Genomic DNA, 23,910 nt, shown 5'->3' on the forward strand with positions numbered 1-23,910 from the left:
ATAGCTATTCCAAGAAGAGAGGTCTATTGTCACAACCAGCAATAGTCCTTGGCTTTCCACCTTCAGTCATTCCTTCCAATGTTACCATAACTCTTCATTCTCTTCACTGAATAGATTTTGCAGGGAATCAAACTCAGCAGTTATTCTTCGTGAATACAATTAAACAACTTATTGTTTCAGCTACTGAATTCAGAATTCCCTGATGTTACTGTGGACACTAGCCTCTGAAACCAGCCTCTGAAATCAGTAATTGTCCTTGTTGAAGAACATCCTATCTTACTGATCAAGCTCAGATTTTTGCAATCGCTAATGCAAGCTGTACATCACTGGGTTTGCATTTCAGTTTATTAATAGCTCATCTGAAGATGTCCACTTTATACAGAGTGATAACTATCACACTGTTTTCATCCTTTCAAAGATTCTATAATCCTTCTGATAGTGTATCTCTTCTTTGTGTATCTCTCATAGATACACAGGTGTTCTCTCTCTCTCACACACACACACACACACACACTCACACACACCTGGAGAACTTAATTCCTAGGCATTAGAAGTTATAGACATAACTTGAGCTGTCCTTTCTTTGATATTGTTACCTATCTACTATAGCTGTGTTCAATTGCTCCTCCTCAATTATGCTTCTTGATGTCAACTTGCTCTCAGGGGTGCAGTGAAATGTAACAGCATCTCCCCAAATGGTAATTGGGGAAATAGAACACACTAAAAGGAATATTGCACAAAAACCTTGAAAAAAAGTCTGATTTGGGCTAGGCAATAGGGGAAGGAGGTAGGTAAGGAAATCTCTGCTCATTGCTAATTAACTGTATCCATCTCTTTCTAAAGCCTTTTTGTTTGTTTATAGTTAACAGCTTCTAGGATAGCACACTAAATTAAAGCTCCAGAATATAATTATACTTAAGATTCCAAAAGCCCACTGTCTGTTACTAATGGATAAATACAAAGCTCAGAGCTTTGCTAACTGTAACAGAGATTTGCATAAACAGCATGGCTACAAAGCCACAGGATTCTAGTTTAGAAGAGAAGGTAAAGCTAAACATATCTCGGAAGTGTCCTCTATTTACCTGCAGGGTTGAACAGACTGGGATATTTCACCTTTTCTTCTTCACCATCTCAGATTAATAGCACTATATGAACTGACATCTAAAAAATTGTGAGTGGAAAAATTCTTACAATATAAACATTTCTAGGAGATTGTCTCTTTACAGGTTGCATCATGCTATCTGAGAAGAAAGGGGGAGAAGAAACTGTGTCCCATCAGGTCTGGCAGAGTAGGCATGATTCGAGTCCTGCCTGTCAGGGAATTACATTTGGCAGGTCCCAGGAGGTGGGACTTCTCTGCCATGGCACCTGCCTTGTGGAATCTTCTCCATCTGGAAGTGAAGTGAGCTCCATCCCTTCTAACATTCCGCAAGTCCCTCAAGAACTGGCTAGGCCATCAGGCCTGGGAGTCCCAGGGGACCAGGGAGATTGTACGATGGCTCCCTCACTACGGTTAACATCATCCTCTCCTGTTTTGTGTGTTTTTTATGGTTTTTATAGTTTTAATGATTGTTGTATATGTATTTATTGCCTTTTTTATTCAGCGTTGTACACTGCCCAGAGTCACTTTCTTGTGAGATGGGCAGCTATACAAATATGATCAAATAAATAAATAAATAAATAAATAGTTCTGGAAATGTGCATTAGTAGGAATTCTCCAAGTGCAGTAAATCTCAAAGGCTGGTATAATCAGATTCATAATGCTAGGAGCTTCAGATTCAAATGCAGCAAAACCAAAAAGTTACTATTTCAATATTTTCCTAAGAGGTGAATATATATTTTTAAATCAACATTCCTGAAAAAGTCTAGGAGACTTTGTTGTGAGATAGTCTATTTCTAGATTTATACTAGTGTTGAACCCTTCATCATAAAACGAATTACCTCAAACATGAAGAATGCTCTGCTACCCTTCTTATTATATGACCTTTACTTGTCTTAACTTACTTCTGCAGAGTATTACCATGTCAAAAGAGGAAGGCCTTTTTTTCTATCTATGCATTCATCATTTAATTACATGGCCATTATTACACATCAATACTATTATTTTTTATAACTGTATACACATACATGATGTATCTGTACAGCTGATGATTTTAGCTGTATACCATCCAGAATTCTTTGGCATTGGGGGCAGGTGATTAATATTGTTAATAATTAAATGCCTCGGATGAAATGCATAGGAGTAATTCAGCTGTTGAAGCAAAGATGTGTAATGGGAGGTAGAGCTGGCCACTGTGTGGTTTTATGCGAATTCCTTCTTGTTGCATCTAAAAGAAAAGACTCAAAGAACTAAATCTACATCCTGAAGTAACTTCTCTAACCTGGTACCTTTTGGATGTTTTGCATTTCGACTCTTATAATCTCTAACCAGCTCTTACTTGAGGAAAGCTCACTGAGAGTCACTGGTTTGAGATGTGCAGCTATATAAATACGAATAAATAAATAAATAAATAAATAAAGCTGTTTGAAAGTGCAATTCAGGGTCCACAAAATCACCTCCCCTCCTCCTCTCCTAATCCTTCCATACTGGCTCTTAAAGCTCATTCTAACCACAACTGATGAAAACTTGTGACATATTCTCTATCATGTGAAGTTCCAAACACCACAAACATGTAATATAAGTGCTAAATTGTTGTTGTTTCCTCTCTTGGTCTTAAATTTGTTCCAGGTCTACTTGGAGTTTTGTACAAACTGCAAGTGAACCATTGAACAACTTCCAGACTTTTCCTTAATACATAGATGTTCATAAAGATAAATAGGTATAAGATCTTTCCTCCAAAGAAAGAGTTTGCCCTTTCCAGCTGAAATAGCATTTTATGATTAACTAAATAAGGAATAGCTCTCAGAATAAAAGAGATGACATTTCTGTCAATGTACAGAAAAAAGCAACAGGTTTTATCTTTTCTAAAAGTACCAATAACAAACTTCTGGTGGGGACGTGGCGGTCTGAACAGCTGTGTCCACGGACTCCGGGGGCAGAACTGACAATGTGGCAGTTTTTTGGGCTCAGGTAGGTCTTTCCTGATGCCCTGGAACATTTTCCCAGACAATGAAAATGCTCAGAATGATCCCATCTGCCCTCCAGAATGGTTGACTTGCAGTCAGAGGATCGCGAACAGCATTCGTGCTAATCTAGTAAGAGCCATCAGGAGGCTGGGACATCACCATTTCCAAGCTGTGCTGTAGCCTTAAAGGGACGCTAAGACCAGCCACCCCATTTCTAAACCATCCAATTTATATTTTTTAAAAGGTTATGTACCCTAAGAGAGGCTTTCTACAGCAAGGAGAAGAGATCTCTCTTGGTGCTTATCATTATTTTTGGGATTAATTTTTTAAAAATCTTTTAAAGTTTCCACTTGTTTCCTGTCTAAATATTAAGGAGGAATGGAAGTAAATATTTGTCGCTCTCTTATTATTTTTGTACTGAACTTAAAGATTTTAATATTTTCCTACATGTTGAATCTGCTGTTTTGAACCTTCAGCTTTCTGTTGCTATTTTCTCTGGGAAACTGCCTGTTACCAGACTCTCACTTTTGTAAACACATTCTAAAAACTTTCCATTATCTTCTACTTTCACTGGTTAAGTACACAGGGGGTGCCATAATTTACTGTGTGAGACATGGAAGATTTCAAGCAGACTTTCTCAGAGTTCCATCAAGACCTCAAACAGATCCTTCTGGATTTTTGTCAAGTTATTATGCAAGATATTCAGGACATTGTGGAAAACATTAGTTCTAAAATATGTCATCTGGTTGGGGATGTCATGAAGTTGAGGAATTTAACAACAATAGAAATGTCTCTACTAAGAGCGATATTGAGGCTTTTGCTGAATTGCCAGATGACCAGGCAGTCGACTTGAAGAAATTAAAGGGACAGACTGAACTGCAACCTATAAATGGAATTGTCTTTCTGATGGAATGTTATGGGAAGGAAGGGGTTGTTATCTGTGGGTGGTTTTCTGCTGAGAAGTCGGAGTTCTTAAGGGGGGCAGCTGGGCTCTTTGATCTCTCTGTGAAAAATGCCTTGTGTTTATTGTGGAGATGTGTGAATGCCTTGGTCTATTTTGAAGTGGAGTAAGGGTTTGAGAAAGTTTATCTAGATTGCTTGTAAGGTATGTTTGATGTCATTCTTCTGTAACAGTTTGGATCAAGATTAATAAGGTAAATAATAAATGCTTGGTTTTAGGTTTAATATGATTAAGATTTTTATAACTGTAGTAGTATTAATTATAAGGGCAGAACATTTATATGCTTTTTAGTTTGATTCTTATTATAGTGGACAGAAATGCAGAGAACAGTGGTAGGAAGGAAATAATTAACTAAGTGTTGTTTCAGGGGGGAGAGTTGTTTAGGAGGTTTATACATTTTCTTTTTCTTTTAAAGAAAAAAAAAGGGAGGGAACAATTTTATTTAGTGATTTTTATAATGTGCTAATGGAATGATTTATAGCAATAATGTGATTTTGGTTTAAGATAGAGTAAGGGATTAATTAGGGAAAATTGTTGTATATTCTTGCTCTTTAAAGTCAGAAGTCACCTCTTCATGTATTTTTTTTTTAATTCTTCTTTTGTTTCTAAACCTTTTTGGGGTTTTTTTCTTTTTCTTTTTGTACTTTTTTTGCTTTTTTGTAGTTTTTATCTTTGCTCTAAACTTAATAAAATTCTTATAAAAAAAATAAAAGTACCAACAACAGTATCTGGAAAACACCATGAAGTATAACCCTGTGTGTTCTTACAGGTATTGCTTAAATGCGTTTGTCATGTCCTGCTTGGTAAAATAGCATTTCAAATGCCACTAGATTTTAAAACATGCTGCTTTAGGGGTGTTTGTGTTTTTAACATTTGTCCATATTGGTAAGAAAGCAATTCCCTAATGTGTAACTGTTTCTCATTCTTGCAGGCCCCATCGTTGATTTACCATGGAAAAACTGTTCTGCAGCATCCTGGTGTTTGGAATGGCTGTTGTGGTCAACGCCTGTCCAAAATACTGTGTTTGTCAGAATCTGTCTGAGTCACTGGGGACCCTCTGTCCTTCAAAAGGACTCCTTTTTGTACCACCAGACATAGACAGGAGGACTGTTGAACTCCGGCTTGGGGGCAACTTTATTATTAATATCAGCAGACAGGATTTTGCCAACATGACTGGCCTTGTTGACCTTACCTTGTCTAGGAATACCATCAGTTACATTCAGCCCTATTCTTTTGCTGATTTAGAAAGCCTACGATCTTTGCATTTAGACAGTAATAGGCTGCCTGACATTGGGGAGGATATTTTGAGAGGCTTGCTTAACCTTCAGCACTTGATTCTAAACAACAACCAACTAAATTATATTTCAGAAGAAGCTTTTGAAGACTTCCTGATTACCTTAGAAGATCTGGATCTTTCTTATAATAACCTCAAAAGCATCCCTTGGGAATCCATAATGAAGATGGTAAACTTGCACCAGATTAGTTTGGATCATAATTTGATAGATTATATCACAGAGGGGACCTTTGCAGACCTTCAGAAACTAGCCAGATTGGATCTAACTTCAAACAGACTTCAGAAGCTTCCTCCTGATCCCATTTTCGCCAGGTCTCAAGTATCTCCATTAACCTCAACTCCATTTTCTCCACCTTTATCTCTAAGCTTTGGAGGAAACCCTTTGCATTGTAACTGTGAACTACTGTGGCTACGGCGCCTGGACAGAGATGATGATATGGAAACTTGTGCTTCTCCTCCAGGTTTAAAGGGAAGATACTTTTGGTATGTCCGGGAAGAGGAATTTGTTTGTGAGCCCCCTCTGATTACCCAGCATACTCACAAATTGTTGGTTTTAGAAGGACAAACTGCCACTTTAAAGTGCAAAGCCATTGGAGATCCATCTCCAGTCATTCACTGGGTGGCACCAGATGATCGACTTATTGGGAATTCTTCAAGAACAATCGTTTATGACAATGGCACTTTGGAAATCCTTATCACAACCTCTAAGGATTACGGAACGTTCACATGCATAGCGGCAAATGCTGCTGGAGAGTCTACTGCAACCATTGAGTTATCCATTGTCCAGCTTCCACATCTCAGCAATGGTACAGGTCGGACAGCCCCTCCTAAATCAAGACTTTCTGACATCACAAGTTCCAGCAAGTCTAATCGAGGAGAAAACAAGGGACCACCAGATAGGGCAGTCTTGGTTTCTGAGGTGACAACTACTTCGGCTTTAGTCAAATGGACAGTAAGCAAGTCAGCTCCAAGAGTTAAAATGTACCAGCTGCAATATAACTGCTCGGATGATGAAGTTCTAATTTACAGGTAGGTGTGAATGCCATCTCTTTCTTTCCTAAGGAGAGAAATTATGATGTGGGTTTGCAGCATGAGCCTTTTCCTCATAGAATTATCACAGAAGACAAGAATCGAAAGATGTCCTGTACCATGTCTATCTGAGTGGTAGCACATGCTACCAAGTGGCAGAACTATCATATGCAGGTAAACAAGTACTCTTTGGATTTTTTGCTGTGCTTGAAGTAGTGTTTTTAAAAATCTTGCCCCGGATGACAGGATTGAACTATAGATTCACTAATAAGAGCAGATAAAAAAAAATCCAGCCTCTTACATCTGAGTATACTTTTTCCCCCCTTCCATTAAAAATTCTTTCTTTTCCAGTTATGAAAAGCTGGAACTGCCTTGCATTTTGCCATAGCTTCACATCATCCCTTAACCTTGTACAATGAGCATGATGTCTTGAATATAGATGGTTGAGTTGGCAATTGTGAAATCATATAAGGAAGCTGGTGACTTGCAGGCTAATAATCCTGAGTTATTACACGTAGCACAGTAGCACGCATTTTTAATCAAAGGGGAAAAATCATTCTGTGGGGATTGAAAACTAAGCCACAGATATATGATTCAGAAGAGCTAGGCTGAAGTCCATCTTCATCTTGGTGGCTTTGGGCCAGCTACTCTCTCTCAGAACAACCTACCTGACAAAATTGCTATTACATTGATAAAATGAAGGGAAATTCCATAAAACAACTCCTTTAACGCCTGGAGAAAAATGGGATCTTTGTCAAACAAACAAATAAATAAAACCTTATACCAGGAGAAGTGGCACGGCTTGTTATCTTTGTGACACATAGAACAAATTATGCATAATTAATTCTGAGCATTTCCTCCTCTCTAAATTCTTTACAATATAAACCAGGAAGGGGATATAAGAACCACTATTCTGCTGTCAGTGAACCTTATTGACAATTATTAGTATTATTTCATACATAATACAGTGATCTTGAGTGCCTTTCATTCAAACAATATGATATTATTGCTTTTTCAAGGATATTCCTGGACTGAGCAAAAGAGATTTCATGGTTCTGGTGACTACCTGCACATTAGTAAACCTAAGAAATAAGTAAAACATTTTTTTCCCCAGTCCTGCCAGCTTCATGGAATCTGGAAGTCCATCAAATTGCAGATGTTTGTGGTACTAGGAAAAATGACCATACTGGTCGGCAGCATATACTGGATGTATGTTCCTCTGGAATTAGAAAGTTTTTACTTAGCATCTGACTGTGCCCAGAACCACAGAAATCCTATTGACCTCTATGGAAGGAGATTAGGCTGGCAGGTGATTAAACTCAAGTCACTTTGGTGAGATGAGTGGTGAGGAATAAAATGAATGAATAAATAAATAAATTTCCTCAAAGAACCATTCAGCCTTTTCTTGTGTTAGAAGTGGAGTCTTTACAAGTTTTTTAAAATCCCCAACATGAACCAGGATGTCAGTTCTGCCATGAGACCAAGGCCACGTATATTGCTACAAAGTACCTAAGCTATACATTAACATGTATCCATTGATGCATATTTATAAATTATTATTATTATTTCCATAATGGGGAATATGTTGCCTATGTGATTGTGTGTCACAAAGAGGAAGAAGAAAAAAAGGTGAGGATTTTCATAAAACATTCCTATGCAAATTTATATATGAATTTGCAAATTCAGATATTATTGTCATTTCAGTATATGATATATCTCACTATAGTGGAGAAGACATAAACCAGATGACTTAATGCCAGCTGTCCAGGTGCTACACGTTGGTAGGTCACTTAAAGGCCCTTGTCCCCATATCACAAGTTTTCAAACTGTCTGGAAAATTGTCATTGCATTCTCAACTGGGTATTTCATTGCTTAGTGTTTAAGAGAGTTAGGAATCATAATGAAGAGCAAATAGAAACTGGTGAACAATCTTGAAGTCTAGAAATATAGCATACAGACTCATTGAGACATTTCCTAGCACAAATTCTCCCTAGAATGCCATTCTTGATTAGAGACTCAAACACAAGACCACAGCTCTGGAACTGCTGGCAAGAATGTCTGCCTGTGTTGGGCAGGGCCTATTTGAGCTACACAGATGCATTTTAATCCTGCTGAAGATTAACCTCATTGACACATTTGATCCATGACTACATGATCTGCTTTGCAAAAACCAGGACTAGAACACATGAAATGAAGAAATAATGCTTCTGCTTTAGAATGTGATTCTAAGAAGTACTTCACAATGCTCAGATTTATGGCAAATTTAGGCCCATTTTATTTTGCTGTATTTCTTATTAAGGATGATAAAAACAAGACTGCAAATTATGAATAAGTGCATCATCTCAGTCTGTGCAATAGTGATATTCACACAATGAAAATGTATATTAGATATTTCTTTAGATTTATATTTTTATATACATTTTATAATTCTGGGACATTTTTTTTTTAAAAAATAATATCTCGTTGTACCATTTTTTGGCATATTTAAACAATTGTGAGTTGACTGTATTACTTAAACATTATAAATTTTATCATTATGATTTAGCCTGCTACTCAAATCATATTTGCTAGGAATATATTCCAAGTATAATTGTTTAGGATTGGGCCGTTGTTCATACTTTGTTTCTATTCTAATTGGAAGGGCTAGAATGGAGTTCAATACATTTGGTATACATGTTCAGACATTAACAGTTCCTTATATAGAAGCAGATTCCATCTATCTCAGTATTGACCTGCAGACCTGATTTTCTAGCCAGTCATTCCAATTTCCCAGGCACATGCTGAGTTTTAGATGACGGAACTGCATTTCAGATGGGAAATTGTACTCCTATGCTACCTCAATATGCTATGAATTGGCAGTATTCCATATAAGAATATTTTCTCCACTTTACTAGATATAACTGAAAGTTAAACTGGATCATCTAAATACAAAGTTTGTTCTCTGCTGATGTTTGGGGATAAACTTGTGTGAAGGCGCAGAATGCCGAGGAGCATTCCCAATATAATATCAACGAGACGATCGCTGACATGGGAAATAACAATGAACCTATAAATCTATACACAGTGATGTCCAGAGATCTGGCTGTTTTTGTCAAAATGATGAAAGCAGCATTGTGGCGTGATGCCACAAGCTCCACTCCTTTCATATGTGTATGCATCATAACACAGGTACAAAAGGAGTGGTGTTTGCATTATAATGCCACAGTGCTGCTTTTGTCATTCTGACACCCCCTGCCCCACCCAGCAGTTGTTTACATATATTTACATATGAGAACAGTAAACATTCAAATCACAAGATCTATGTCTTTATTTGAAACAGAATGAGCTCTATTCATCTAATAGTACGCTCTAACCCATATCTTCTCAAAGATGTTATATATGTTATATATAACACAAAGCGTTATATTGAGCAAGCTTATTTCTAGATAAGTCTATAGAGTAGCCTTTCTAAACATGTGATCCTCTAGGTGCCTTGGATTAAAACCTTCATCACCCTGACTGCTTTGACAAAGTAGTGCTGGTGGGAGTTGGAGATTGTAATTCAACACATCGAGAGTTGTAGGTGGCGAAGTTGCATTTATATATCAGAAGAAATCTATGGAACCACAACACATTCATATAAGCATTTCAAGCATATATTGGATGTAAAAGTAAATTTTGTGCTGTATATTTCAGTTCTAGCTTCCCTAAGCAAACATGGGTTGAATGAATACTAAAGTCCCTTATCTGGTCAAACTGACTTTTACAAATGAACACTATGTCTGATTTTTAATCATTTCAAGACAAAATTGCTTCAGGGCAACACTGGTGCATAGTCACAGTATATGGTATATGGTGTGTGCACTGGCTGATTTAGAAGGTTCTGCAGGATAGCTATAGATATGGAACAATAACATGCAGACTCTGGTGTATGGATTGTAGTTGATATGCATTAAATGTATATAAATAGTAATGAATGTGCATATTTATACAATAACTATAATGTTGAACTATAAGGCTGGGCTATAAGACTGCAGCCTAATTTTGCAAAAGTCATTATAAGAAATTATTAGGTATCAAACACTGTGAATTGGAATTATAAATCCCACATACAGATATAAATTTTAATTTTGCAAGTAAATATATCAGCTAACTAGTTTGAACAGTTTAAACATACTTCCCTTATGAAAATTGCATGTAGCCTGTGTTAAAGCAGGGTCTGTCCTGGGTTCAAGAAACTGGTTTTCCCAAGATCCCTAAGAGGGATCTCTCCAGCATCTGCAATTTGGTGTGACATCTGCAACTGGTGGAGGTAAGCCACTAGGGGTTCCTTTCTTTTCCCTCTGGGAAATACAATAAAATCAACCACTACTTTTTGACAACCATGAACCACTTTGCAATAAAGAAACAGCCATCATACTGATGTACATTTTTTTTCTTTATCCTGCAGAGAGGTTATCTGAAAATCTAGCAGCCCTGCCTCTTTCTCACCCTCATACACAACTGAGCACTCTTAAAGGTATAATACATATTTACATGAATCAACTTGGCCCCTCCCTTTGCAAAATGCTCCAAGTTCACAGATGGGGCACAAAGTGCAGTTTCCTCACTCTCTCCTGCCTGCTTCTGGGCTAGATCTTTTCTATCCATCTGATGCAGTCAGTTTCTCTCTTCCCTTGTGCCCCATTTGACTTTTGCAAACCTTGATCCTTCCTCAATTAATTTATTGGGCAATTCCCCCACTGGTGAAACTTACCAAAGCCACCTACCACCTTCTCTTTGTCAACTATAAGTCTATTAAGGAAGCTGGTTAACATTACTGTTGTCTTTTTTAAAATTTAACATTATCTCTGATTTTTCACTTTCCGTTTTTATTTTCATAATGAGCTTCTGGTAACAAAATGATGTTTTCTTCATTGTGAGATTTTCAGTCTTCTATTTTGGATCCAGTTATTCTCTCTTCTAATTCTGACCTTCTTACAATCATTATACAAGTTAAGCAAATAGGTGGATAATATGACCATTGCCACGTTCCATTTCCTATTCTGAACCACTCATCCAAAGTCATTTCTAACAATGGTTTCTTATTCCTTGAAAATGTTCCAAAATAACAGATACTCTGGCAACACATTCGAGTATGATCCGTATAATACAACCAGCTCTAATCTGTAATGCAAAGGTAATCTCTTTCTTATATTCTCTTCCTCTCTCCATTATCTATATTACATTAGTTACCTGATCTTGTGTCTCTCTGCCTTCCTGAAACTTACCTGTTCTAACATTTTTCTCTCCATGTACAAATCTTTTCTTCTTTGCAAGATCTTAAGCAAACACACCTTATGTGATGAATTGGTTCGTGGAGATGCACTTTCTCTTGCATCTCCCTTCTTCAGTATAGAAATATACACTATCTTTTAAAATTCTAGGCAACACAGTCTTGTTCTGTATTTTTTGACACAGAACTGTTAGATCCTTACCAGCTTCTTCTACAGCTTCAAACAATTAACTGAGTATTTCATCTGCACCTTTGCTTTCATACTTGACAGCTGGGCCATTAACTGTCATGCCTCCTTCTTGTGCATCCCTGTTTGAATATCAGCACCACTCCATTCATTTGTAGGGTCTCATGCCTCCAATAGTAGATCACATAATCATTTAAATCAGATGATATAGTGGCCTATCCCAGTTCTAAAATGTCCAGTTGAGTATGCTTCATTTTTGCCTTGGCAATTTCAAGTTTTCTTTGGTTCATGCTTCTCATATTTCATGTTCCAATTTATATGTCCCTATACAAGAAGGAACTTCTCTTTCAAGAATGTCACCATAATTGACTAGATATTTATCAAATGAATACATGCCACAAACACAAACAGCTGATAAGCAGCATGTATTATCATCAGTTTACAATAACTAAAGCTGCTGCCTTGTAGCTTTAATCTGACTACCTCCTCACCTCCAACACTACTTATGAAAACCTGACAATCTCCCTCAGGAACTAGAGAAGTGTCTTCTAAACTGGAGGTCTTATCATCTAAATATGGCTAAATGCCTTGTTTCCTAGCAACAGTATAGCAATGTTTGCCATTCCTTTCTTCCAGGTTTGACTTTGGTTTCCATTCTGAGGTGGATTAGCTTCCCTCACTCCTGAAGAGCTCTATCTGCCCTCATCCCCATTAAGCTTTACTCTTAATTTCATTTATTCCTGGAAAAAGTAACTGTATCAGGTATTACTGTTCCTGTCAATGTCCTTGACAAGGTAATTGAAGCTACTGAGCCCTTCCATTGTGTTAAGGCAGTGTTTATTAACGTGTGGTTGTAGAACACCTCTTAGGGGTCCACAAAATCAAAATTATTTGCCAGACATTGAAAATGTTTCCAAAAATTTAAAACAATGTCATTCTTCTAATTATTATTTTTATTTGTTAAATAATAGGGTTTTTCACAAAAAATATTTTATTTTTGTTAATATCTAACAGGTTTAATATTGTTATTTTTCCATGATTCAGTAAATAAATCTATGAATGCATCCATTTTAATTTTTAATATGGTAAATATTGATAAATATAACCTATACAAACAAAAGCTTTTTGGGGCTCTTCCATAATTTTTAAAAGCGGGAAGGGGTCCTAAGAGAAAAAAAGCTTAAGAAACACTGTGATAAGGTATTTCTCCCCTAGAAGGAGAGGTTACACATGCCTAATTATGCTTTTGCCAGTCATTCATGTCTTTTCCCCATTTGACTTAAGGTATGTCAAATTAAAGTCTATAAAGGCTGCTTGGCTGATTGATGAGCACATGCTATGGCATGCAAGTGGTGTGAAGAGAATTCTCCTGGTTTCTAACTTTACAAACAGCTGACTTTAGCAACTTCATTATACTTCTCTTTCCTATTCCCTTCCTGGGTCCCAGCCTGCTTTAACAATTAAACTACTGGAATTTAGATTTTAGACATAAGATAGAAGAAGAACTTCTGGTTAAAAAACCCAAAAGGGAAAAAGGGAGTTAAGCTATAAAGAGAAATTATTAATTAAAGCATCTAGAACGGCCTTTCTCTGAGGTTCTGTGGAAACCTAGAGTTCCACAAGAAATAGGTTTTTTAAAATGAATTGGTTCATCATCAAGGGCACAAGAACCCTGCTCCTTGTAACCACAGATGTGGAATTTCAGAAAAAGAAATTTATATACCATATGTGATATTATTAAATACCCCCAAAATCTTGTCAATTAAAGCAACCCCAAGAAAGTCTTAAATAAAACAAACCACAACTAAAAATGGAATCCAATCCAAAATAAACCAAATTATAAATGAAGACAGATTCACCTCTGTCTTTAGTCAGAGACCTCATTGCTGAATTTTGGCACCCAAAATCATTGTCAGCAAATTCCCACAAATCTTTGAAGACATGCCAATCCAGGAAATGCAAATTAGGAGAGCTTGCTTAAACATATAGCCCAAATAAAAACTTCCCACGTTCCTAACAGAAGCTGTTAGAGGAATTACAAAGGTGAATAGAGCTAAAAAGCCAGCTGGTGTTGCACTTAGATGGTTGGACTAGGGCCAGGGAGACTTAGGCACAAATTCAGCATCAGGCATGAAGTTCATTGATTACCTTGGTCTAACCCAAGATACCTGACAGGGTTGTTGCTTCAGGAATAGAGTTGGAGGAGGAATTAGGTATGCTGCCTTAAGCTCCAAGAGGAAAGGCAAAACATGACTCTAAAAAATAAATAATAATATCAATACATTGCCAAATCTTCCTCTTCTACAAAGCTATTAACAATATATGGAGCACATTTTTGGTACTTGCTCATTCTTACCACATAGTCATGTAAATTGCTATCTGCACACATTGTAAGATTGGAGATTGAGTAGACCTCCCAGTGAAGGCACCATAGGAAAATGTTTTGGGGACTAGCCCACTGATTGTTCTGTCACTGCCGTACTTGGGGTGCCTGGAACATAGATTGATATCTCAGCCTAGTTCTTAAAGGTTCTGAAAACACCAATTTTATTATTTTTTTACTCTCCATCTAGATTATAATCTAGATGCCATGTATATATGGCAGAAATCAAAATGAGCATTAAACGACCACAAAGAAATGCAGAAAACTCAAATTTATTTATTATTATTCAAATTTAATTACAAATAAAAAATTAATTCTTTGCTACACCTGGTGGTCCTCCAGATTTTGCAATTATGGTATGTGTATGGTATCATATCATTTCACTATAGCAGTCTCCACTAATTCGTTTGAATCTAGCTAGAGTATAAAGATAAAATGAGCAAGAACTTGGAATGGTAGGTTTAGCCACCTTTCAAGCTGCCTGAATAACAGATTGCAGGGACAGAGATGCACCTGTGAGCAGTCATCAAGCTGTTTCTGAATGTGGGTCTATAGCTCTTTAGAAAGAGCACTAAGCCTAAAGACTGCTATCCAGGATGAAGTTCTCCTGATCTGCCATGCCATTTCATGCTGCATCCTTCCTCCATCCCATCAGGCTGACTAGAATGGGGGAGAGGCTCGGAATGAAGTGGGATGGACTGATAAATAATGAGATGGCTCCATCCTCAACTTGTTTTGCAAGGGAATGGCATTGCTGGCAATGAGTGGCCATGGCCAACAGTACCTGGAAGCAACCTATTGAATAGGCAAAATGGTGTCCCCTCCCCCCCCAAAAAAGTAGTAGCAACAGTAAAAGTATGGCCACATAAAACCCTTTGTTGCCAGAAGCAGCAGAAAACTTGTGTTGCATTTATTTGTGCTATAACTAGCAACCTTGTTTAAATTAACTTTTTGTATACCGCAGAAGTACCTAACCCTTTAAAAAAAACAGGTTTAGCGAGTGCTAAATTCTGCTTTTTAAAAAAACAGGTCTAGCACTCTCTCAAAAGAGCACTAAACTCAAGTATATAAGCTGTGCATGTAAAACCTGATGACTGTTTTGGAAAGCACCACTCAGGCATTACAAAGGAAGAGGCCTCTGACGTTTGACTGCCCTACAGCCCAAGCCAAAATGGCAATGGAGGACACTTCCCATGACAGGAAGGAACGGAGCATGCCTGCAGCAGGGAAAAAGAGACCATCAGGAGCTGAGCCAATCCTAGCCCCTGACTATATGATCAACCATGTCTTTGATGAATCATGCTAAAGGTTGGTACAAAGCAAAAATTGTATTGAGAGATGAGAGAAAACACTACTTTAAAGGTGGAACAGCCAAATATAACAAACTTCCTCAGCTGAGGGATGAGGATGAGAAAAGGCATTTTTAAAAAAGTGTTACTATGGCATGTTGGTTGGGGGACATGTGTGTCAAGTTACATAGTTAGAGTAAAGACTCCCTCCCCCATGTTTCACACAACCCCAACCCTGCAGTCTGTTAGGAAGGCATTAAAGATTTGGCTCTTCCCATAGTGTCAGGTTATAGAGTGAAGAACCATGCTGAGATCAAGGCTTGTAGCTCTAGTGTTCATTGTTCCACCCTACTAGACAGAATCCTGCTAAACTAAAAAGGCACCAGCAAACCCAATCAGAAAACCCAGAAGACTAAGGCGGTTCTTCCTTGCTCCTCTTGGTTGGGAGGGAAAGAGATTCAGTACTGCACATGTACTTTTCACCCTGGAGAGGGCCCCCCACTTCTTGCTCAGCAATCTCCATGACAAATAGGCACCGGGCCAGAACAGAGTAGGGCTCCATTAATTGTCATATAATTGCTATATAACTGTGTAATTGTCATATATCAGATTTTTTCCCTCCCTGGCCTGGCTACCTCTTTACTGCTGTGGTTTTACTAATTTGCTTTTAATTCTTTGTAAGCTGCCCAAGAGTGATTGGTGAGTGGAAGGGTCTTAGAAATGGATCAAATGAATGAATGAACAAATGCTGGAGATCAGGAAGAAACTGGCTGTTATAATGGTTTTCTCATATTATATCAAGGAGGTAAGCCTTTCCTAGTCTGGTGCTCTTTTGATATGGTGGGAATACAACTATTAGAATTTCTGGCTTGCATAGGCATTGGGGATTCTGGGAATTGCAACTGCAGGAGATATGGAGGGCACCAGACTGGTAAGGTGGACCTGGGGCTTTATCTTCAAAGTGAGTGTACAACACTGAGTTATTTGGAAACAAGTTGCCTTTGGTTTTTCTTTTTTATAAAAAAAAGCATGTTTGATGATTTTGACTTTACAAGCATGGCTCCAAACTCTGCCTTAGGAACTGCAGTTACAAAAGGCTGACTGTGTTTCATGTAACATTGGTGTTAATCGGCAATAAAGTCACAGGAGTTACACTTGTGGAAGTGAATATATCATAGGAAGTTTTCAAGATGTCTCTGTGGTAACTATTTAAGCATGTTAATGTTGCTCTGTTTTAGTCCTGCCTCTAATGGTTTATCTAGCTCATCAAAGGCTAAGCATTTGCTCTGGAGGCACATTCAGGATGAATCATGTCACGGTGCTTACCCACAACATCTGTCACATTTCCTCCCTTAGCTGGGTGGAATCTAGATGGCAAAACTCACACTCACACTTTCAACACGAAAAAGATGCTTTGCTTGAAACAGCATGTTTGCTAAACTCACCATTTTCATGGGTGAAATCAGATGTTTTAACATTTTCATACAAGTCATCAATATTAAATGCCAACAAAGGAGGCCACTGGATCCTGCACCAACTAAAGTGTCAGGATTCCATTCTAACTCTCTTGTGGCCTTTAGTCCTTGGCATAGTCTGCTGAATTTTAATTGTTTTTTCAAGCTTCAGACAGGTATTGTAAGATAACAGAGAGAGAGAGTGCTGCTGTCATGGTTCTGAACACCACCCTACAGTAGCATTATTCCTAACAAGGAGAGGGAGAAGAAAGCCTGGACTGAATAAATGGATATAGGTGATTGTTAATATATTGTGCCTGAATACACCAGTCTCCATCTTCCACTTAAAGAAAACAAAGAATGCTTGTAACAGGGTGCCAGATCTGCCTCAAGGCTTCTTCGAAGTTGTCTTCCTTTGTGAACAAGGCTCCTGTTTTTCAAATTGTAATTCTTAGGCTGCTTGAGAATCTCTTTCTCATTTGTCTTAATGGTGTTTGGAGTTTCCTCTTTTGCTGCAGGTGGACATTTCCATCCATGGAAATTCCAAAGCATCAAATCGAATGAGAATAACATCAGAAAAATGTTTAGCACAACATTATGTACTGTATGTTAAAGTTCTTTATTCATATTCATTCTTTGTTTTTGCCTCTACCTCCCCTTCTTATGGCTTCTGTAGTCTCTCCTGAATTGAAATTTAGGTTGCAAATTCCCAGGGCCAGTGATCAGTCATCTTTTTTTTTTTTTTTTTTGCTTATATCCTGTACTTAGATATTGCTACATATACCACAATGCTGCTATGCTTGGTCCGGTCTGAGTGTCCCAGGGACACAATGTGTTCCCATGTTTGGTGTCCTTAGGAAGGAGGTCATTAGAGGCTTACTGGCACTTTGTGATATTTGTGTCTCCCCACTACTCTGCATCAGTTCTCTAGGGACACAATAGGCATTCCACAATTTTATAAAATTGAACTTGGTGCTCAGACTTTTTCTCATTGTCTGACTCTATGTTGTATTTTTTTCCTTTTCACATGGAATATTGTATTTGTATCAAGAGTCGAGAGGAGAGGGAAAAATGCCATTATTTTGAAACCGTACTACTTTTCAGAACTGTTTTTAGCTATTCTCTAGTCATTGTTTTCCCTTTATCTGCCATTTCCCTAACAATGGAGATAATTGTAAAGGGCATTAAAACAATCCCTTGCAGTCCTAAAGCCAAATGGTAATTTAATTTGATGGGATGCTGTCATGCTAAATGCACAAATATATATATGATTTTGATGGGTTATATGAAAGCCCATCTATTCCACAACTTCAGCAGAAGCTGTAATTTTGCTCAGACAAAGCTACTTTTCTGAACTATATATCCTTCAGTATCACCCTAGTATAATTTGAATCCACATGGGTATATGGCTGATGGTGTTGGTGAAAATGAAGTTTTTATTTATATTTCTTACAAGTACATCTGTGTTGCTGCAGCTCAGTGGATCTAAGCAGTATACAAGTAAAATCATATTACAACAAATATAAATAATATATATAAACAAAATTAATACAAATTATAAATCAAACCATAATTCAGTCATCCCAAACTGGGGTCTTCATCAATTTATAATAAATAATTACTTGCACATCCCAGATCCCTACATCACATCTTTAGTCCCTGAATGATTACTTAAATAGTCAAGTTTTATATATATACACACACCTACATACACATACACACACACACATACATATATACATACATAATACAAACTCGTATATACTTTATATATACTAATACAAACTAATATAAAGTAAGAAAAAGAAAAGAAAAAGAAAGAAATCAAACAGAAAGCTAAAATACATGAAAAGAAAGTAAAAAGAAAAAGAAAAGTAGAAAAGAAAGAAAAAAGATACAAGGAACTGACTTCCAATCTTCCTTACAGCAGTTATAAGTACAATTATAAATTTACCTCTTACTCTATGGTTACAACAGAACTCTCTTCTTTCTATAATCTACCTTGTCTAATCATCAAAACCACAAATCATAGGTGCAAAAAGTCCATAAGAGGTTTCCAGTCAGCAATAAACATATCGTTTTTTTTCCCTCTGATCAAAGAAGTTAATTTAGCCATCTCAGCAACTTCCATCATCTTCACCAATCGTCCATTGTGGGTAATGCTGAATCTTTCCATCTTTGTGCATACAATAATCTCGCTGCAGTTATCATATACAAAAACAAAGTTCCATAATTTTTTTTCCACCTGTTCGTCCATCAATCCCAAAAGAAAGACCTATGGTCTCAATTGTATCTTAATCTTTAAATCTTCTGAATCAGTGTGTATATTTGAATCCTGAATTTTCTAGCTTTTTTACACATCTTTCAAATATGATAAAATGTCCCCTCTTGTTGTTCACATTTCCAACATAAATTTGAAGTGCCTTTATACATTCTAGACAATTTCTCTGGTGACATATACCAATGATACATCATTTTATAAAAAATTATCTTTAAGATTATAACGTAATGTAAATGTCAATCCTTTCAGCCACATATTTTCCCATTGTTCCATCTGTATATTATGACCAAAACTTTTAGCCCACTTTATCATACATTCTTGTACTTGTTCTTCTGTATCAAATTTCAGTAAACATTTATCCATTTTAGCAATTACATATTCATCATTTGTACCCAATTCTATTTCAAACTAAATCTTACAATGTTCAAAACCATAAGTGCTTTTGTCTACTTTAAATCTTTCTAATAATAGTAAATAAAAGAATAATTGACAACTATGTCCCTTCTCTTGATTTTGTTTTACATTCCCCTTGACAAAATTCTAGTATCTCACAATAAGTTAGCCGCTTGTGTTTGCCTATTATTTCTTGTCTATAAAATGCTTCTTGTGCTGAGATCCACCAAGTTAAATAATCAACTTTTCAGCATTTTCTTTCTTTCTTTCCTGGATGCAGTTCTTATTTCTAAGAGTAATTGGTTTCACAGGTGGGGAGCTATAGCAGAGAAGATGTATCCCTGAGTCCTCTCCAACTGCACCTCATGGAAAAGGGAAATTTTAGCAAGCACTGCCTACTGGTGTGGCTTGCCCAGGCAGATTCTCCTTGAAACAAGCAGTTCTTAAATCATGTAGGACTTTTGTAAGTCATTACTAGCACCTTGGGTTGCCCCTGGGAAACAAAATGGGAGTCGGTACAGCTCCCACAGTACAGATGTTATATCACTCACATCATTATGTAGGCTACTGCATTCTGCATAATACAACTGGCTCATTTTCAAGGACATGCCATGTGGAGCAAATTATGGTATGATTTCAGAGTTAAGGGTACAGGTAGTTCTCAGGTAATGATGATAATTGGGACAAGAATTTCTGTTGCTAAGGAATGCAGTCATAAAGCACAATATCATGTGATTGTGCTACTTAGCAATAGCAGTTCCAGCACTCACAGTTACTGTTAAGCGAATCCCACACTGTTGTTAAGCACGACGTCATGTGGTTGCCATTTGTGACCTTCTGCCAGCTTCCCCATTGACTTTGCTTGTAGGAAGCTGGCAAAGTAGGTTGCAAATGGTGATCATGTGACCATAGGATACTACGACGTAATTGTGAGCCGACCACCAAGCACCATGATTGCAATCATGTGACCACAGGGACACTGCAACCATTCTGGTTCACTAATGCTTGACACAGGAAGAGGTGGTTTTATTTTCTTTATTATAATATTTACAGATATTACACAATATAGGCTGCAATCACCAAGGGTCCTGGCTTCTGAATTCAGTGACTCAGGTTTACAATTCCAAAAGGCCACTAGAACTAGTGGTTACTGACTGTCAGCAATTAGTAGGTTTTCAGACTACAGATTAAGAATTAACAAGACAAGGCAAATAAAGCAAAACAGTGCAAGGCAAGACAAAGCAAGACTAGGCGAAGCAAAACATGCAAGGCAAGTGAAAGCAAGACAATACAAGGCAAGACAAAACAAAACAAAACAAGACTAGACAGATCAGGACAAAGTGAAACAAGTCAAGGCAAAACAAGGCAAGGCAAGGTTAGACAAGGTAAGGTGAGAAGGACTTCACAGTTGAAGGCAGGCTGTGTCAAGGCAATAACTTGGTGGTGACTTGGAAATGCACAACAGTACAGACCTCTGTAGATGATGATAGAAAGAAGAAGAGATGGAAAGACAACTCGATCAATTGTGAGGGAGGAGTGACCTGACAGGACTCAAACGGCTGGGGTTGGGAGATGAACATACAGAACCTCGGAGAATGTCTGCGAAGGAGTGCTGAGGTGTGATGTAGAAGGAATGGTGAGGAAACCTTCAAGCAGCACGAAATGTGAGCAGCTGCGAAGGAGGTTCAATGGAGCAGGACTCAGACAACGGCTGACGAGAATTGGCAGGGCAAGATGCAAGCAGCAGCAGAGAAGATTCAGATAGACAGGATTCAGGCAGCAGTGGAGGAGATTCAAGGAGACGGGACCCAGACAACTTCGAAGAAGAATCAACAAGGCAAGGATTGTCAGTCAGCGGAAAAGCAGAGATCAGATCAGGTTGGAACAAAGGCTGCAGCCCTGATGACAGACCAGGCTGAGAAGGCAATTCCGATGAACGGTTGTCTCTGGCAACCTGTTTTTCCTCAGAGCTCCCTTTTATACTCCTCCCCCCCTGCTGTTTTTTGGTGGGATCCAATTGGGCTGCTTTTTGCTGAGCAGGTTTTTCTGCCCTTCTTTCTCTGGCGCTGATAGGCGGAGGTGTCTTCCCTGTGCCTATCACCAATCAGCTCGCATTTCCCACCTTCAGCACTTAGCCCCCCTTCCTCCGATTCCACTTCAGATTCAGTTCTGACAGCAATGGCTGGAACTTCGAGGACTGGTTGTAAATACCATTCATTCAGTGCTGTTGTAAGTTTGAACAGTCACTGAACAAGTGGTCATTAAGCGAGAACCACCTGTAGTCAAAGAATATAATTTTTTCTAAAAATAGTGTTTGGAGGTTTATGGGTTTGATGATTAGAAAGGGTAGCTTATGGAAGAAGGAAATTATGATGTAACCTTAAAAAGAGTGGGTAAAATATAAATGCATTTATAACTGCTGTCAAAAAGATCAGAAGCTGCTTCTTTATAATCTTTTTCTTTTTCTTTCTTACTTGTTCACTATTCCTTATTTTCTTTCTTTCTTTTCTAACATTTCTATTACTTTCACCTTGTTAAAAATTTCTTCAATAAAAATTATATATATAAAAAAAAATTGTTTGGGGTAAAAGATGAACTTGTCCTTTCTCATGATATTGGCTGTTTCTGGGAGTTAAGTCAATCTATGGTTGGCTTTGCTGTGGTATAGATGGAATTTCAGCAAAGGCAACATGTTTTTCTTGGAGTTCTGAAGAAGCTGTTGTTGGTCCATTTCCTCATTGGAAGGAACTCTCAGCTCCCCTTCCTCCATTGGTGGGAACTCTGGCCCAAGGTCAGCCAGCTGGCTTTGTGCCTAAGGCAGGGCTAGAACTCATGGTCTCTCAATTTCTAGCCTGGTACCTTAAACTATTACGCCAAACTAGCTCTACTAAAGAATTTTTTTTGTCTGTTCAATCGTGTCTGATTCTTGGAGACTGCCTGGACAAGTCCCTGCCGTTTCCTTGGCAAGTTTTTCAGAAGTGGTTTGCCATTGCCTCCCTCCTAGGGCTGAGAAAATGTGACTGGGCCAAGGTCACCCAGCTGGCTTTGTGTCTAAGGCAGGACTAGAACTCACAGTCTCCCAGTTTCTAGCCTGATGCCTTAACCACTACACCAAAATGGCTCTCACTAAAGGATTATAGTGCCCTAAAGGTAAATTAAGGAGATGGAAAAAAACAACTTGAAAAAATCATTATTTAATGTGATCCTTAAATAAACAGAGGCAAAAATCTAATCAGAACAATACATATAACTGAACTCTGGTGCAATTAATAAGTCAGGGAATGATAAAAATATTTGACAGTTATATCCATCAGCCCAACTCACCTCACAGGGGTGTTGTGGGGAAAATAGGAGGAGGAAGGAGTATTAGGTATGTTCTCCACCTTGAGTTATTTATAAAAATAATAAAGGCAGAAAATAAATGAATAAATCTGTTGGGCCAAAGTAAAAATAGGAAAGCAGCACAAATGTCACATAAATAATTATTAGATTCAGTGTGTATATCTCTCAAAGTAAGAAGGCCTGTGAGTGCAAGAGTCCACAAATGTACTCACCAAGTACTTAAAAAAAAATCTGCTGAGATTTCCCAAATCAAAGAAAGGTTTGGAAAGCAGAGATATCAGAAATAACAGCAAAACAATTGTGAGGATGTTACATTAATTTTGAGAATATTGCAAAAGTATCACATTTTATACACACAGACCAGCAGAACTTTAGAACTACCTTCAAAAATGGTGTGGATGGTGACCTAAAATAGGGTGTTTTCACTTTTAGCATTCTGACTTCACATTTTTAAAATGTTATTACTTGTTAACATAATTTATATCCCTCCTTCCTGTTCATTAAAGTGGTTCTTAATCTAAAGAAGCAAATAGAAATTAACAACATTGCAAACTTTAAAAAAATTGAAATGCAACCAATAGCACCACTAATATTTAAAGTCTTAACTCAAGTGATGCAACTTCTGAAGTGTTCTTCTAAAGGCATGAAGAGTGGGTTCCAAGGGCTTTTTATAGGAAAAACTCCCAACAGACAAAGTCCTAAAGCAGAAGCATTTCCAGAAATGCCTCTCTTACAGATCTCAATGTCCAGTTTCATAATGGAAAAGGCAATTACTCATTCTGATGACTCATCCAACACTACCCATCTTTAGTTGGTTGTTTATTCCCAGAACAATGCTGGTCCTACTTTATTTTTGACCACTCTATTATTTTCTTTGTGCTTTTCAATTACAGCAGTATTGTGTTCAATTACTGTTCATCTTAAAGGTGCAAACTATGGTACAAAATGAACTCAATGTGCACACAAACTAGTATCAG

At 37.6% G+C, this 23,910-nt stretch overlaps 1 protein-coding gene across 1 annotated transcript in view; it reads left to right on the forward strand.

Annotated features, from left to right (window-relative positions):
• Positions 1-4,977: 4,977 nt before the first annotated feature.
• Positions 4,978-23,910, forward strand: part of LRFN2 (leucine rich repeat and fibronectin type III domain containing 2) — a 75,759-nt gene continuing 56,826 nt past the window's right edge. The window contains exon 1 of the mRNA XM_063290267.1: positions 4,978-6,350. Coding sequence (XP_063146337.1) covers positions 4,978-6,350 — 1,373 coding nt within the window. The remainder of the gene's footprint in view (positions 6,351-23,910) is intronic.

Source organism: Candoia aspera, chromosome 1, assembly GCF_035149785.1.
Source record: "Candoia aspera isolate rCanAsp1 chromosome 1, rCanAsp1.hap2, whole genome shotgun sequence".
Classification (NCBI taxonomy): Eukaryota; Metazoa; Chordata; class Lepidosauria; order Squamata; family Boidae; genus Candoia; species Candoia aspera.